This window comes from Watersipora subatra, chromosome 9, assembly GCF_963576615.1.
Source record: "Watersipora subatra chromosome 9, tzWatSuba1.1, whole genome shotgun sequence".
Taxonomy (NCBI): Eukaryota; Metazoa; Bryozoa; class Gymnolaemata; order Cheilostomatida; family Watersiporidae; genus Watersipora; species Watersipora subatra.
In genome coordinates, this window is record NC_088716.1 from 9,612,982 (window position 1) to 9,630,934 (window position 17,953).

Here is a 17,953-nt window from a genome sequence, read left to right on the forward strand (position 1 = left end):
TTTGCAAGCGTAAACAAATACGTATGTAGCTCGCTGGTGCGTGTGGCTGGTTCGGAAAATTCTAGATAATTCTAGATTTTTCCCCGCGTCACGCGGAAGGGGCGCGCACTCTCTCTATGCTGTCAGATATCAGTTCTGAAAGAAAACAGGAAAACCTATTTTTCCAAGGAAACCAAAAACTACTATGACCTATGATGACAACAATACACACAGAAAGGAAATTTAATGACCTATTCATCTTAGACACAACCCACAGACCACCCCAGGATGTCTGATGCTAACTGGACGGGAAAACCACAAATCACTATATCCTACCATAATATATACATTTATTTGTTTACTTATTCAGATTCAACACAACTCACCAAAATATTGCATAAACATCGGAAGGAGAGACGTGAGAGCTGAGCAGCCCTCAAATCCTATAAAAAGCGTGTACAGAGTAGAAAAGAGCCTCCATGCGTGCATCCCCGAGCTACAACAATAAGATTGAGTATGTTACATAAACAATAGCTGCATGATTTGAGCTTACACCATAATCTTTGTAATTTATGCTTTTACTTTATGTTACATGTAGTTTTAAATTTTATGTTTTATGCTAATTTTTGTTTTATTATACATTGGCAATGTCAAAGCAGTCCTCAGAAACTATCAAACTCATGAAAAACAGTCCTTTCAACTATCTCCCAATGGGATTCCATTTAATCATGGAATTTCCCAAGGAGCCAACTTCTAGCAGCAAACAGAGCCTCTAAAACGATAAGTTTTTATAATTTTCACAGCTAGAATAAACTTTTCAAAATATGACATCTATAGTAATAAAAAGAATGGAGCAAAATACATACTCCAGACTTTTACTAGATTTTTGAAGCTAGAAACAAAAGAGATAGAGACAATTTTATAAATTCTACCCTTAGAAAATTGGCTAAGTTTTTCAAACATCATGGGCTTCCCAGAAAGATGAGCTCAGACGTTCCACTACAAATGATCTCTTGCGATATTCCTAGTCAGCAATTGCACAAAGTTTGCAAAATGCTGACTAGAAGCCAATTAAAAGTGGTTATTCTCAGACAGCTATATATAAGGAGCCTCTGAAAGTGATTAAGGCAGAGAGGACAGACCAGAGAGAGGCCACGTCGGACAGGCCAGAAAGAGCGCGCCAGGGAGGCCCCGTGGGTAAAATTATATACCTCTTTTACTACAGTTTTACCTCGAAGAGATAAAACCATTTGGCTGAACACTACGATAATATTTGTACGTTTCTGAGGATATCTTTTATTGGTCATTTTGACGAGTTATGCATTTATTATACTACGAACTATTTGAACAATTTTCTTCACTCGTTTTATGCCCAAGTGAGGCTTGTTATTGATAAATATACTTTATATCAAAGCCTGAGATAGGCCAATCTATTATTGATACGACGACGATATTTGAGTTTAAAACCAGCATTTGAAATTGACGCCCGAGAGAGACTATATACTGGTAATACAACAGTGGCTAACACTCATACTACAGAAGAACAAACATTGGTGCCCAAGCGAGGCAAGACAACTATTGAACTGGCAACAGAATATAAAACATTCAGGAGAAGACAACTTGTGTCAGAATTGCAAATAAGGTATACCTAATTATATAACAGATCATACACAAATTCGCAGGATTGATTTGACAGTTGATTGATATAGAGAAGATTTCTTTGCCTGGCAGGAAGAGCCACTTTGCCAGTTCGAAAAATGTATTTGTTACGTGAGAAAATCAGTCAGGAGTGCTACCTTACACAAGATTATATAGAACCACACAAAAACATGATTGCATTTATAAGTTACATCTTATTAAATTTTTAAACACTGATTTATAGTTTAAATAATTATTTATATATTTGTAAAATATTATTAGATTTTTCTAGTGACAAAGCTTTAGCTTTGCACCACACTATTTATTAATATAAAAACATTATTTCAGAAATATTTCCTCAATTTAAATGTATTATATTATTTAAATATATTATTATTAACTTTTTAATTTTTCTCACGTTACAATATAAGGAGCTGTACAGAACCTGGTTAATTATTAATCGTTTTTGACTGGAGCTATTACTTGTCATAAGCTGCCAATAGCTGCTACCGGCGGTAACCATACATTACTGATAATTTGTCGTAATTTCAGTGGACATATTGTCTCAAAGCCCGCATATTTCATAAGGTATGCATCGATCTCTTATTACTTTTTGGGATTGTAAATAGCAATCGTTTTATTCAACTATAATTCAAAAGTCAGCATTCTCAGATTATGGTTGCTAAAAGTTACTAAAACTAATTATTTTTTCATTGTTACATTTGTCATGACTAATTATTTAGATGCCTGAAAGAAACTTTGACGCATTGGATGTAGACCGGCGCAGGCAAGCCGCTGAGTATGTGCCAGGATATGACTGGATACCTGGAAGATTTGGGCCACCACCAGGCATTAAAAAAGAAAGAAAGGAGCAGTTTGGTAAGTATGAACTACCAATTTGTTTTCAAAACCTTGTTGACATCTTAAGTCTAAGCGTTTAACTGCATAGATCATCTTTTCATAATAATAATGAAATATTTTTATATCAAAAGGCATTATTTTCAGAGTATGTGAGCAATCGAATGTACTCGTCACGGCAGGGAATTTGTTCAACATCATTATTGGTTTGAAAAAACTCAGTTTATCAAAATCAGACATAATTATACTAGAGTTAGCTAGATATGCGCTAGCGGAGTTAGCTATGTCAGTGCTATGCTATTCAGTATAACTAATGATATACAGCCCCTCTATGGGGGCTGTATATCATTGATATAATCGTGAATTGGTTCATTGGATTCTATTTAGCTGTTGACTACAGTGCTTACAGCACTAATATTTGTATTGAGCAAACTCACAAGGTCGCAGACGAAATAATTTTTCGTGTTTTCTGTCGTAGATCGCATGTCAGACAAGGAATTCCTCTATGCTTTTCTAAAACTCAGTCAGGAAGAGAAAGAGTCTCTCATGGTCTCAGAGAGGGAACGGCAGCGAACCTTTGCTGCTCACTGGCCAATAGAAACAATAGTCAAGGCTCATGACTGTGCTAAGGAAGAGTTTTACTACACTGGTGTAGCGGACAGAGTGCAGTGCGCTTTCTGTGGTGGAATCGTCAGGAACTGGGAGAGGGGAGATGTGCCCAAGTATCAGCATAAAAACTTCTTTAACTACTGCAAAATGGTTCAAAGTGAGTTGCATGTGATGAATAATGTATTTCTACTAGTAGCAACTTTGGATAATTTAATATAATGACCCCAGTTAATTAAATTTATTTCTGCTACGAGATGCTGAGAATTTCTTGTTACTACAATCAATAAAAATGTTCCCTGATTTCTTAGATCGATAGCGAAACATTTTGTCTTGTTAGTTAATCTAATATTACTTCTAAACATTTTAGCACAAGTATTTATCAGTGTATTTTTATTGCCAAATGATTTCAGCCTACCAAGCAATACTCTCAAGCATAATATAACATGTTGATTATCATGTTGTAGACAAGCCATGTCAGAATATCCCTTTAAGTAACTGCGGGCTTCCTAAAGACCTTATGACAAATCAACTGAGTAGCTTTGTCAGAGATGATCGAAGTGAGTATCTATTGACCACATACTGTATGAGAGTTCATTAAATGTTTAATAAATGTTTAGTATAAGTCCACATTACTATGCCAACTCTTACCATGTGTTACATTATAGTAGTTTGTGGTGTAAAACTGTAATATAGCTGTATATTTTACCAATACTGTAACAGTTACTTCCTGTTGATATGTGAGTCATACCATGACTTCAACACCAGCCCTAACCATTTATGAACTATTGTGCAGAACCAGATACTCTTGGTGACCTAAATATCAACACAATCAGACCCAAAGATCCACCTATGAGTGTCTACAGTAAGAGAATGGATACATACCGACGATACCCTAGCGGTAACCCAATAGCTGCAGACAAGCTTTGTGACGCTGGCTTTCTGTATGAAGGCATCAGAGACAAAGTGAAGTGTTTTTGGTGTGATGGAGCGCTTGAGATGTGGAGCAGGAGAGACGATCCATGGGCAGAACATGCAAAGTATGTGTACAAACCTGAATTAACTGCTTAGAATGCTATTATAATTTTGTCAATTTTTCTTTACAAAGTTAATTTTATTGCGGTATTCAACTGCATTTTTGTTTTTTAAGGTGGTACCCAGGCTGCACTTTTGTTCAACAAACAAAGGGACTGGCCTTCATCAAAACTGTGCGGCAACAGATGACTTCCGATAACATCGCTACTGCAGAAACCCTGCTTTACGACAAGGGAGATGTTTCTTTTCTTGGTAAGTTACTTATCACTTTATTTCAGCTCTTAATTCTGGACCAACCTTTTCCACTTCTGATGGCAGTATATTTATTATGTCGTTCTGACTTAGATATTAGTTTTATTTACTAAACAAGTCCAGAAGTAAATATGTTGTCTACTAAATGGTCTTTTTAACAAAATAGGTCATTTATGTTATTTACTCTGTCTAATTTGTGATGTAAATTCCATCAGTGTTCACAGACCTCTGGATATTAGTTAATTATTTTTGTACTGCTGCAGAGGAAGACATGGACGAAAGTGAAGAGCCAGTTTCTATAGAGGAACTTGATGGATACAAATACTGTCGATTACTTGAGTATCCAGCTGAGATCATTGTCAAGGCTTATGAAGTTAATGATGGTAAGTTACATAGACCTTGATATTGTCTAGAAGACTTGTGTATGCTGGTAGCTTTGTTTAAGTGACATATTGTTTTAGCCCTTGAGACTATAATTAGTAATTGACCTTGAAGCGAAATCTTTCAGACTATAATAAGGCACAATTAAAATAGTTTGTATTTACTCGTTATGTACCACACAATGAGGAACTCACTCATATGTGGTTGTAGATTTTGAATTTGAAGAACCAAGTAAGCTGGTAGAGATCGTACAGGAGCTGTATGAGGGCAACTCCATACCTTTAGGTAAGTGTAAAGAGTTCATTTGAAGACATTTTGTGTCTTCATAGGTCATTTCGATGTCATTAGAGGTCATTGTACATTTACTGTTCTACCAATCAGCATGCTTACGAACTTACTCTTACTGTTTACAGAGGAATACCAAAAAGAAGTAGCTAGTAGAGAGAATGACCAATCAGTTACAACTGGTGTCACTGATTCAACCACTCAACCAGGAAGGTGGGTACCTCATATTTAACTGTTCTTATTGGTTGCCATTAGATGACACTCAATACTAACATTGTCTCCCTCCGTATAACACAACCTTATATTCTTATAGGAGGATTAACGTGATTGAGCTGATCACGAGCCCTAATGATCCCTCTGAGCAGGATTGTAAGGACCTGGTTGATGCTCTCAGATGTAAAAAGTGCAGAAAGAACATGGTGAGGTTTCCTTACTGTTCTATCATAAGCCATATATTTATTATCAGGGCTTCAATGAGTCAGTAGTTTACCTTTAACATTGATTTCATTATTGACCAGTTTCGTGCATTGATCTGATTGCTAAAATATTGTAAAACCTCAAATTGAACGCCGTGACACTGCATTTTTCAACCTTCCTCATATTGGCAGTCAAACAGAGGTGGCGTTCAAATAGAGGCCGGCATTCAAATAAAGGTGTCCTTGAAATGAAGGGTGACACTCTATTTCTCAACCCTTCTCTCCTAGAGTCATTCAAATAGGGGTGGCCTTAAATTAAAGGTGACGTTCAAATACAGATATTATGATAGTTTACCTTTCATGTATATATATATATATAGTTTACCTTCCATATATATATATATATATATATATATATATATATATATATATATATATATATATATATATATATATATATATATATATATATATATATATATATATATATATATATATATATATATTATACGTTGTTGTCGTGAGATGGCTTATTTCGTCTAGTCGACATCTAGATTCTGGGTTTGTTTATTAATATCTGCAGGTGATGATGGTATTTATTGATAAACAAAAAATGAAAAAGAATTAATCTGAGAAAAACAGCAACCGTCGTGCTTTGACGATAACCTAGAACCTTGAATATTCTGGTGATGAGAAATATCAAGTATACTAAAGTTTTCCTTAAGATTGACTTAAATTTTTCAAGCTGTCCCTTTGCTGAGATCAGTTTTCAAGTGTTTTATGAAATGAACCCGTTACCTTATACTTTGCAATATATATAGTTTATTTTTTATTTCGTTACAAGTTTTACTTCAAGATAATCTCATATTTCACTTATATTTTTTATTTAATGCATTTATTTCTATTTTGAACCCTGATATTTAGTGCCAGTTTTTATATAGTTTTTTATAGTTAATGATAAATACAGTCAATATAGCTGTACGGCAATGATGACTCACAATATACCAACATATAAAACTTCAACCAATCACGACACAGACATTCGACCTATCAACTTCAATGAGTTACCTATGTATTTGAAACTATAATTAATAATTGACAGGCATGTGGGAAGAATTTAGTAGCTTGTTTTCAACTTCATGCTTATCTTGTTATGGTAAAAGACATTTTTATTACCGCTTTGTTTCAGCTATGCATGATATTTTTACTAACTGATGAAAAGTGAAGTCTACCAGAGCAATGTCTTTGAAATTTGTGGCGAACCTGTAGGAGTTAAATCTCTGCTGAATTAAGGTGTGAATGCTAATATGCTCGTGTGTTTTATGAGTGATTAATGTTTACACCTTAAGCGTTGTCACGGTTGGCTAACATAGAGCAGCAAGTGCATATAAATGGTATTACAAGCGTGCCAAGATACCTAGTCACTCGAAAATCATAAAGTTGCTGAGAGAAACTATTAAAACAACACAATTCGCAAGTTATATCATAGAATTGCTTAAAAAAACAACACAGACGAAATATTGCTTTTATTGAAAGCATTGTTTTAACAATATTGCCCATTTATGTATTAATTGCGCTATTGATGTACGCATTGATGGTGCAATTGGTGTAAGCATTGATTGCACCATTGTTATCTGGGTTACAAATCAATGAAGTGGAAATGGAATATTTATTGCACCATTTTTATACATAGATGAATCAATTAGGCAGAAATTGGAATAATGATTGCATCATTGTGTATATAGCATTTGAACATTTAAGCATTTTCTCTTTACATTTTGGGGCCCTTGTATATGTACACATTCCTAAATTTTACATCAAAAATTCTATCATGTCTCAAAGCTAACAGAGAACCTCATGCACTCAAATCTTTACTATAATAAGAGTGTTAATAGTGTTGGGAAAAAGCACTGCGCTGTATATAAATGCACACTGAAATTTGGATTCTCAGACGAGCATGCTATCATACGCACTGCTCGACCACCTTTCTTTATGTAAGAATATTTGTGCACATAGCTATTACACATGATGATCTCTCATGACAAAAGCCATTATACTAGTAACCATAAAAACTCAGTATTTTTCTAAGAATATTGATTCATATTTCATCCTTGACGTTCCGTGATGTTTTATAATGTGGAAAGATAATGGATGTGGAAAGCATATTGAGTTTGATTAAGAAGGGACCATAATCAATTAGCATTTAGTCACACACACGCTCACACTTGACGACAGATCTTGAAAGTGAGACTTCTCATGTTTCTTGCTAGGAGTGCTAAACAAGAGGAGATTTAGTTAAACCTTGTATGTGTTCACAGACTACAGTTAGGCCTATTATTACAATTAACTTGGCATGTTAATTTTTGCCATTTGATCTAAAGTTATGTGGATGTTACTCTCAGCATATAATATAAATTTTTCTATATAAAGCCGTAATTTTTGCAATATTATGGGTTTTATAAATAAAAATGAAGAGCAAGTCAATATTGAAAATATAATGTGCAAAAAATGAAAAACCCAATTGAAGTTGATTTTAAACCTGTTCAAGATTAAATTAACAAGATTTATGTTGCATATTTCCATCACTGATTCTAACTATATATATATTTAAATGAAACAGAGCATGCTAGCAGCATGGTAATAATATGTAAGCTAAACTAAAGCACTCAAAGTTTACAGGAAAGTTAGTTGCATAAACGACTTAAAAAATCTAACAAAGTGAATAACTTTTTTTTCATTCATTAAATTTTAAAATAAAACATATGTACTCGGAAAAGTATAATTTTTGTATGCAGGATTCAATGTTGTCTATCATCTCCTCTCAAACAATACTGGCAGGAGGAGTTAACAATATGTTGCTCAGACATTTCTCCACACTACGTAAACCTACAAGATGTATATGTTAACATAGCAAAGTAAACACTAATTACACCATGATGATGTCTCTACTCTACCTTATGATAATGTATTGAAGGAATTGACCATGGAAGTACCCTTGTACAGTAATACTGGGTATGGCAAACTTATACCTTGAAAAGACAAAAGAAAAGGATATATTAATTTGAAGAGGACATCAATTTCTGCTGAAATGTTCCAGTTTTAGTTGAGATTTTTGGATAGCTTCTAATCTTCCAAATAATTTTAATTATAGATTCCTCTTTAGAAGCATAGAAAATCCCTTATTGGAACTCCCCAGTGAAATGCATTTGTTTTACGTGAAGGTACTTTGTTTAATGATTGCTTTCAGCGCAAGCACTAATGCAAAAGCTGAAGCAAACAATAGGCAACCATTGATATGGTAAAATCCACAAATGTTTTTTAGAACTCCTAATAGTGTTGCAGATTGATCTTTCTTTAAATACTGTAGCTTCTATAATTTTTGATGCAACTTTAGACAATTTCATACATATTTCAATACACTGTTGCTTATGGTTATAAAAACCAAATTAAGTAGTGACGCGGTGCCTTTGTGTATGCTATTCTACACAATAGACAATGATTAATAATAATTACTTTACTATAAGAAAACTGCTGATTGATCACCATCAAATATTAGTCAAAATTCATAACCTTTTGTATACAAAACAGGTATTATATGAGCTGGCAAAACTATTGCCTATTTCAGGCAATATTTTACTCTCCAAAATGACACTCAATCTTTAGGTTTAAATAAATTATTTCATTTATTAAATTGCCTATTTCTGGGTATAGTTAATGGAATACTACTGCATCATAGCAATACTACCACAGCCAATCTAAAAAAAAATTATTTGCCATTATTTAATATTTATTCCCATTGTAAGCATCGTCACAAAACTTCTGCCTTTGATTCATCAACTTACTTGGCTAGTATTTAGCTGAACGATGACTGAAATGTCATTTTCCAAAACCAATTGCCAGAAATCAGCGAATGTGTTAGACAGTGGTAGTTGTGTAGCAATCCACTGTTTCTTCTTCTTCTTGTAGCCCTGCAATTTAAAGAAAGTGGCTAGTTTTATATAGAGCTCAAATTTGATAAATAGATAGCAAATATATAGTGTTATGTTTCTGCACAGAAGCAATCAAATAGAGTATTAAATTAGAGGAATGTGGTTTATTGCACTCTCCAGAGACAACTGATTTGATAACAGAAAACCCAAGTATTTATATGTTTGGTCATAGAAAAGCTTTGTAAAAAGCTACAAGCATTATTAATAGCTATAGCACTATAATATATTAGCTTGTATAAAGCTTTAGCTAATAAGCATAATGTTTGTTGGCAAAGTACCAATAATACTTGGCACTTGCATGACAGATAGTGTTACATTTTGTAGTGAGAAGCAATAATCAACTGTAACATATTAATCAGACAGCTTTGTTAGCAACTGAATCACAGTTAAGGCAAGCCAACTCAACACTAAACAAGGCCAGCTGACCAGCTGATAGGTAAGCAAAAGATAGGGGCTGTCTTTGGCATGTAGAATTTTGTACACAAATTGTTCAACATTGTTTTACACCGAAACAAGGTTGATATATTTGTTCAGCAAGTTATTTGAAACAAAACGCAATTAAATTTGTCTCATAATGTGAAAGTTTCGGTTGTGTAGTGTATCCACTGCATGGAAAGTGGCGTAATAGTTAATGATTAGTTAATATCATAGGACTTTGTATGTGTACCTTGGTACATTGTATGATTATTATATTATGTAGCTCGTTTACCAAGGTACACAGTCTGTTTATCATGATATATCTAAAACTTTCAATCGATTCTAGAAACCATATTGCAAAGTATTTAATAAAACTATTACATATAATTTTAAAGCTCATCATCACTGTCTATATGATTACCATCCTCAGTCTTGTCGTTCATCTCATTGCTGCTGTCTACACAGCCACATAGACTTGTGCAAACTAAAGATGCAGTTTTGCAAGAGCTTCGGCTTTCATATCTACTCTTTTTGCATGAGCAATTAGTCCATGGGACCAACTGCCTGGAATAGCTATGTGTCCATCAAGAAACCACTGCACAGAAATCCCATGATCGTCTTTACTCCATCCATGATTTGTGGGATCAGGTGGCATGCTTAATGGTTGAATTGCCAGCTGCCATATTGCTGCTTGATAATTGACCCTCATAATTGACCCTTCAAGCCTTTGTTGGGGGAAGGATTTTTCATAAGATGCCCTTATTGAAAACCACCTGTATTTTGCATCGGCTAGATTTGTTGAATCAGACTGAACATAATTAATGTAAAAGGAAATTAAAGTTTTTGTTTGCTATTAACGATGCTGAAGATTCGCTGGCGAGACCGGAAACAGACTATAAACCTAATTGCTTTCGGCGTAGTTTCATACTCCCGTACTAAAATATGATGTAAACAGAGTCATCGAGTGTAACTCGATGGCTCTGGATGTAAATGTCGTTCTAAGGCTCTGCTAAGCTGTTTCGACTGATTGCACACGGTGTAAGCAAAATCTTATGTTTGTATTACTACTCATCTTTTAATGGCCAATTACTGTTAGCCTATTGACTAAAACAGCGGTGGGTGACCAGATTAATAATGACTAAACTATAAATATGCTAAAAGTAGTGAGCTATCATACACTTTATTTACTGCCACCTGTTGACACAAAATGCCCTGTGGCCCCCATACCAGACAATAACCTTTTGCAAGCGTAAACAAATACATGTATGTAGCTGACTGGTTCGTGCGACTGGATCGGAAAATTCCAGATAGTGGTGCGTGGTTTTTTCCATTCATTGTGGTTTTTCCATTCATTGTGGTTTTTTCCGTGTCACGCGAGAGGGGCGCGCACTCGCTCTATATAAAGAGCTGTATAGAACTTGATTAATTATTAATCATTTTTGCCTGGAGCTATGACTCATCATAAGCTCAAATAAAAACGTAAATATTCCCAGATTTCTAAGATCAATAGCGGGATATTTTGTCTTGTTAGTTTGTCTAGTGTTACTTCTAAACATAACCAACTACTATATTTACAATTGTAAGTGTTTTTAGCAAAAATATTTATTTATCAGTATTTTTTTATTGCCAAATGATTGCGGTCAACCAACTAATACTCTCAGACACAACATAGCATGTTGATTATCATGTTGTAGACGAGCCATGTCAGAATATCCCTATGAGTAACTGTGGACTTCCTAAAGACATCATGACATATCATCTGAGTAGCTTTGTCAGAGCTGATCAAAGTGAGTATTTGTTGAACACATACAGTATAAGAACTCATTTTTTGTATAATAAATGTTTAGTATAGGTCCACATTACTCTGCCAACTTTTATAATTTGTTACATTAGAGTAGTTTGTGGTGTAATACTGTAATACAGTTATCTATTTTTCTAATACTGTAACAGTTACTTTTCGCTGATATGTGAGTCACACCATGACTTCAACACCAGCCCTAACCATTTATGAACTATTATGTAGAACCAGCTATTCTTTGTGATCTGAATATCAACACGATCAGACCCAAGGATCTACGTATGAGTGTCTACAGTAAGAGAATGGCTACATACCGACGATATTTTAGCGGTAACCCAATAGCTGCAGACAAGCTTTGTGAAGCTGGCCTTCTGTATGAAAGCATCAGAGACAAAGTGAAGCGATTGTGGTGTGATGGAGATCTTGAGATGTGGAGCAGGGGAGATGATCCGTGGGCAGAATGTGCAAAGTATGTGTACAAACCTGAATTAACTGCCTAGAATGCAATTATAATTTTAAAAATTTCTCTTTGCAAAGTTTTAAGGTGGTACCCAGGCTGCGCTTTTGTTCAACAAACAAATGGATTGGCTTTCATCAAAACTGTGTGGCAACAGATGACTCCCGATAACATGCCTACTGCAGAAACCCTGCTTTACAACAAGGAAGATGTTTCTTATCTTGGTGAGTTGCTTATCAGTTTATTTTAGCTCTTGGTTCTTGACTAACATTTTCCACATCTGATGGCAGTAAATTATGTAATTCTGACATAGATATTTGTTTTGTTTACTAAACAAGTCCAGAACTAAACATGTTGTCTACTGAATAGTTTTGTTTAATAAAATAGGTTATTTATCTTATTTGCTCTGTCTAATTTCTGATGTAAATTCCACCAGTGTTTACAGACATCTGAATATTAATTAATTATTTTGTATTGCTGCAGAGGAAGACATGGAAACAAGTGAAGAGCCAGTGTCTATAGAGGAACTTGATGGATACAAATACTGTCAATTACTTGAGTATTCAGCTGAGATCATAGTCAAGGCTTATGAAGTTAATGATGGTAAGTTACATAGACGTTGATAATGTCTAGAAAACTTGTGTATGCTGATAGTTTTGTATTACATACATTTTTAGCCATTGAAACTCTAGTTAGTAACTGACATTGAAACGGAATCTTATAGACTATAATAAGGTGCAGTTGAAATAGTTTGTATTTACTTGTTACGTGTCACTCAATGAGGTAAGGAACTCATTCTATTGTGGTTGTAGGAGTGGAATTTAAGGGAAAAAGTGGAGATAGTACAGGAGCTGAATGAGGGCAACTCCATACCTCTAGGTAGGCATTGAGGATTTATTAAAAATCATTGGATATCTTTAGAGGTCATTTCGATGTCATTAGAAGTCATTGTACATTTATTGTTTTACCAATCAATTGCTTATGAACTTACTCTTACTGTTTACAGAGGAACACCAGAAGGAAGTAGCAAGTAGAAAGGATGACCAATCAGTTACAACTGGTGTCACTGATTCAACCACTCAACAAGGAAGGTGGGTATCTCATATTTAACTGCTTTTATTGGTTGCCATTAGATGACATTCAATAATAACATTTTTTCCCCCTGTATAACACAACCTTATATTCTTATAGAAGGATAAATGTGGTTGAGTTGATCACCAACCCTAATGATCCCTCGGAGCAGGAATGTAAGGACCTGGTTGATGCTCTCAGATGTAAAAACTGCAGAAAGAACATGGTGCGGTTTCCTTACTGTTCTATCATTAGCCATATACAGTAAAACATGGATAACTCGCCCTCGGATATAGCGAACACATAGTTAACTCGAGTAGATTTGCTTGGTCCGTTCCCACGCAATGATAAATGGCTCTATATAATTCGAACTCAACAATGTTATAACGAACTGTTTTTTGCCCAACGGCTACCGAAACGGTTGCTATCGCTTTAGAAAATCACTTTATTCCAAGCCATAATGGTAAACCTCAACTTTTCGTAATTCATAAGCATCGTTATTACCTCCATCGGGAAAACATTTTTGTCAACGACTTTTCTAAAGGTTTGGTGAAATTTGATTTATCCTGCTTTACGATGAATAGCACGGACTAGCCGGGTCACGCGCGCAAGGATTTTCGCCACGCCCATACAAAACAAAAACAGCATGTTGTTTTTGTTTTGTATTTGTGTGGCGAAAATACTTGAGTGCGTGACCTGGCTAGCCCGTGATGAATAGTTTTCCGACGTTGATTCCGTGTTGAATCAACGTCGGAATGTTGAATGTTTAAAACGTCTTAAAAATTGTTGTAAGTAATTAAACGTATACGTTGTCTTAGCTAAAAAAACTATTCATCGTTTGACCTAAACACAGAATACGTGTGTACATTCAATAAGTATCCATTCAAAAAGCGTGAGTGATGTACAATGTACCGTAAACCTTGTAAAACTTTTAATTGAACTGCCTCGGAGTGTTGCTCTTAACGAATCTCAGGTAAAGTAAGGTAATCTTTGCATAAACTTCAAGAAAAATCGGCAAAATTGATCGTGGATAAAACGCTCAAAAGAAAAAGATGTCTTTTCTTTTGAGCATTTCAGCAACGATCAAGTTTTGCCAATGTCAATCTAAAAAACGTCCTGGCAATAGCATCACCTCAAACAACAAACCAATCTCAAGTGATAGAAAAATCTCTATACTTTTTGATAAAAACGTTTGAAGCTTTACATTAGAAGCATTTAATTTGAAACAAGCCATTTGTGATTTTGATTTATATTATAGTTTGTATATGTACATGTATCTACTAATAAATAAGTAAATACGTGGACTTGTGATAGTGCTCTGATAACTTGAACGCTCTGATAATTCGAACACTTTTGCTCGGTCCCTTGAAGTTTGAGTTATCCGAGTTTCACTGTATTTGTTATTAGGGCTTCGATGAGTCAATAGTTTACCTTTAACATTGATTTCATTATTGACCAGTTTCATGCATTGATCTGTTTGTTAAATTACCGTAAAACCTATAATTGAACGCAATGACACTCCATTTTTCAACCATTCCCATGGTGGCAGTCAAACAGAGGCGACGTTCAAATAGAGGCTGGCATTCAAATAAAGGTGGCCTTGAACTGTAAGGTGGTGCTCTATTTTTCAACCCTTCTCTCATAGAGGCGTTTAAATAGAGATGGCCTTAAATTAAAGGTGGCGTTCAACTACAGAATTTATGGCAGTTTCATTTCACATCGATTTAATTATTGACCGGTATGATTTGCTGATTTTAATGTTGGTCATTGCACATGTACTCGCCTCTGGCTAACATACTTGTAATCTAATCTGGTTTAATGAATGTTTGTTTGTTGTAGTCCGGAGCCGTTATTCTTCCTTGTGGATGTTACTGCTTCTGTCAGGACTGCAGCAATGGAAATCTCCCTGCGAAATGCCCAGCATGTGCAAGCACTGTGAAGGGTGCCTGCAGGACCTTCCTTGCCTAATTGTGACATAGTTTGAACTGGTTATGTAGAGATGCCAAAAAAAATCTAAAATCCTCAAAATTGTAATTAAAACGTCACTTTTAGACATTCAATGAGCCCGAGTCGGCGCGAAACCATCTCTTGGCAAGGTCACGTTGACGTCGTGAGATGGCTTATGTCGTCTAGTCAACATCTAGAATCTGGGTTTGTTTATTAATATTCGTAGGTGATGATGGTATTTATTGATAAACAAAAATTGAAAGAGAATTAATCTGGAACAAGCAGTTATTTTTGTGCATTAATGATAACCAAGAACCTTGCATATTCAGGTGATGAGAAACATCAGGTATACTGATGTTTTCCTTAAGATTGACTTGAATTTGTCAAGCAGCCCTTTTTCTGAACTCAGTTTTTAAATATTTCAAGAAACAAACCAATTGCCTTGTACTCTTTGCATAATATATAATTCATTTTTCTGTTTCTGTACATGTTTTAGTGCTAGCTAACCTTGTATTTTATGTATATTTTTTATACTGTTTTTATGTATTTATTTGTACTTTGAACCTTGATACTTAGTGTCAATTTTTATCTGAATTTTTATAGATAATGATACAGTCAATATAGCTGTACAGCAATGATCACTCACAATACAACTACATATACTACTCCAACCAATCACCGTACAGACGTTCAACCTATCAACTTCAATGAGTTACATATGTATTTAAAACTATAACCAATAACTGAGTAGAGGCATGTGGGGAAGAATTTAGTAGCTTGTTTTCAATTTCATGCTGATCTTGTTATGGTAAAAGACATATTTATTGCTGATTTGTTTCAGCTATGCAGGATACTTTTACTGACTAATAAAAACTAGAGTCCACTAGAGCAATATCTGTGAAATTCTCCGAGGAGTCTGTAGGTGTTGAACCTCTGCTGAACTAGGGTGTGAATGCTAATACCCTTGTGTGTTTTATGAGTGATATTATGCCTTCAGATTTGTCATGATTGGCTCGCTTGTTGCGGCAAATGTATATGAAATGCGAGTAAAAAAATCAAATTGTTATGGAATCATATGATGCAAATCAAGATGTAAAATTATTTAATGAATAAAATTGCTGAGAGCAACTTTTAGAACACAACATAACGCACAAAATGCATAAAAAATTGCTTTAAAAAAACAACAGAGACAAAATATTGCCAATATTGAAAGCATTGTTTTTACCAATATCGCACATATACATGTATTTATCAATTGTACTATTGAGGTATGTGTTGATGGTCCAATTGTTGAAAAAAGTTTATTGCACCATTGCTATACCTGTATGAATCAATTAAGCAGAATTTGGAATAGCGATTGCACTGTTGTGTGTATGAAGCTTTCAGAGTTTTATGCATTTTCTCTGTACCTGTTGACACCTCTTGCATATGCGCACATTCCAAGTCTTGATATTAGAAAATTCTATCATGTGTCAAAGCTAAATGGGAACTTCATGTGCTAAAATCCTTACTATAATAAGAGTGCCAAAAGTGTCAAGACAAAAATTGCACTGCTAATGGATGCACTCGGATATTTGAATTTCCAGTCAATCATGCCACCATTTGAACCACTCGACCGCCTTGCTTTATCTAAGAATAATTGTGTACATAGTTATTACACATGAAAATATCTCATGGCGAAAGTTAGTGTATTATTGACAATACCACCTCAGTATTTGTCTAAGAATATCAATTCATATTTCATTCTTGACATTCAAGTATGTTTTATAATGTGGAAAGATATTGGTTGTAGAAGGCATCTCGAGTTTGATTAAGAAATGACAATATTCAAATAGCATTTAATCACACACTGACACTTGTCGATTATTTTGAAAGTGACTTATCATGATTCCTGCAAGAAGTTCTACACACTTGAGATTTAGTTAAACTTTGTTTGTGCGTACAGACTACAGTTAGACCTATGATTACAACTAACTCGCCATGGTGAATTCAACCTAAAATTTTTTAATTGTTATACTCAGCATATAAAACAACTTTTTCTATATAAAGCCTTAATTTTTTAGCAACCTTATGGGTTTTATGAATAAAAGTAAATAGCAAGTTTATATTAAAAATAAAATGGGCAAAAAATGAAAAATACAAATGAAGTTGACTTTAAACCTGTTCAAACCTGTTTAAAAAACTTATGCTGCGTATTTCTATCACTCACTCTAACTTAAGATATGGTTAAATGAAGAGAGCATGCTAGCAGCATGGTAATGGTATGTAAGCTAAACTAAAGCACCCAATGTTTAAAGGAAAGTTAGATGTATATATAAATTAAAAAAATTCTAATGAAGTAACTAATTTTTATTTTATCCAATTAGCCCAGCATTTGGTGAAACTGCAGCTCCTACACCAACTTAGAGAATTCCGATCGATTTGCTGATGAATGCATATTGAACATCATCTTGGGTGTCACTTCAACATAAATACTTTTGTGATATATGGCTGAAGAGCTAAATTAAAAAGTTATTAAATTTAATGATTATTAGTTTTTGGAATAGTTTTCGTTCTTTGAAAAGGGGTGTATACTAGTATATGTTGGTGTACAACACTCTTTGAAGGCTTTTTTTACATGTATCTATAATAACAAAAAAGCCAATTAATATGGTTTCAACATTTTTGTACACTGCAATATTTTAATGCTTCTGTTAGAATTACTCAACAGAGCTTATCGGTCTGCATGAATCAAAGGTGACAGATACCATCCAATTGGTGATGGTGACAGAATGAAGCAAAATATCTCAGAAATACTAGTTTAGACAATATTTTGTTAATTGGT

General features: G+C 34.5%; 1 protein-coding gene across 1 annotated transcript; it reads left to right on the forward strand.

Moving 5' to 3' along the window:
* The first annotated feature begins 393 nt into the window (after nt 1–393).
* LOC137404044 (baculoviral IAP repeat-containing protein 3-like) lies at nt 394–15,150 on the forward strand. The gene is made up of 17 exons (XM_068090198.1): nt 394–493; nt 2,361–2,496; nt 2,954–3,241; nt 3,549–3,641; nt 3,878–4,121; nt 4,232–4,368; nt 4,632–4,751; nt 4,960–5,034; nt 5,163–5,247; nt 5,348–5,453; nt 12,269–12,335; nt 12,595–12,714; nt 12,789–12,802; nt 12,924–12,990; nt 13,118–13,202; nt 13,303–13,408; nt 15,022–15,150. Exons 2-17 carry the CDS (start codon nt 2,361–2,363, stop codon nt 15,148–15,150), a joined length of 1,872 nt encoding a protein of 623 aa, XP_067946299.1. The 5' UTR covers nt 394–493.
* The last annotated feature ends 2,803 nt before the right edge of the window (nt 15,151–17,953 follow it).

Bases quoted from the DNA above. Each gene is read 5' to 3' on its own strand.
- LOC137404044 (XM_068090198.1), top strand. From the start codon at position 2,361: ATGCCTGAAAGAAACTTTGACGCATTGGATGTAGACCGGCGCAGGCAA. The intron at 2,497-2,953 runs GTAAGTATGAAC...TTTCTGTCGTAG, and splicing joins AGAAAGAAAGGAGCAGTTTG to ATCGCATGTCAGACAAGGAA. The intron at 4,752-4,959 runs GTAAGTTACATA...ATGTGGTTGTAG, and splicing joins GGCTTATGAAGTTAATGATG to ATTTTGAATTTGAAGAACCA.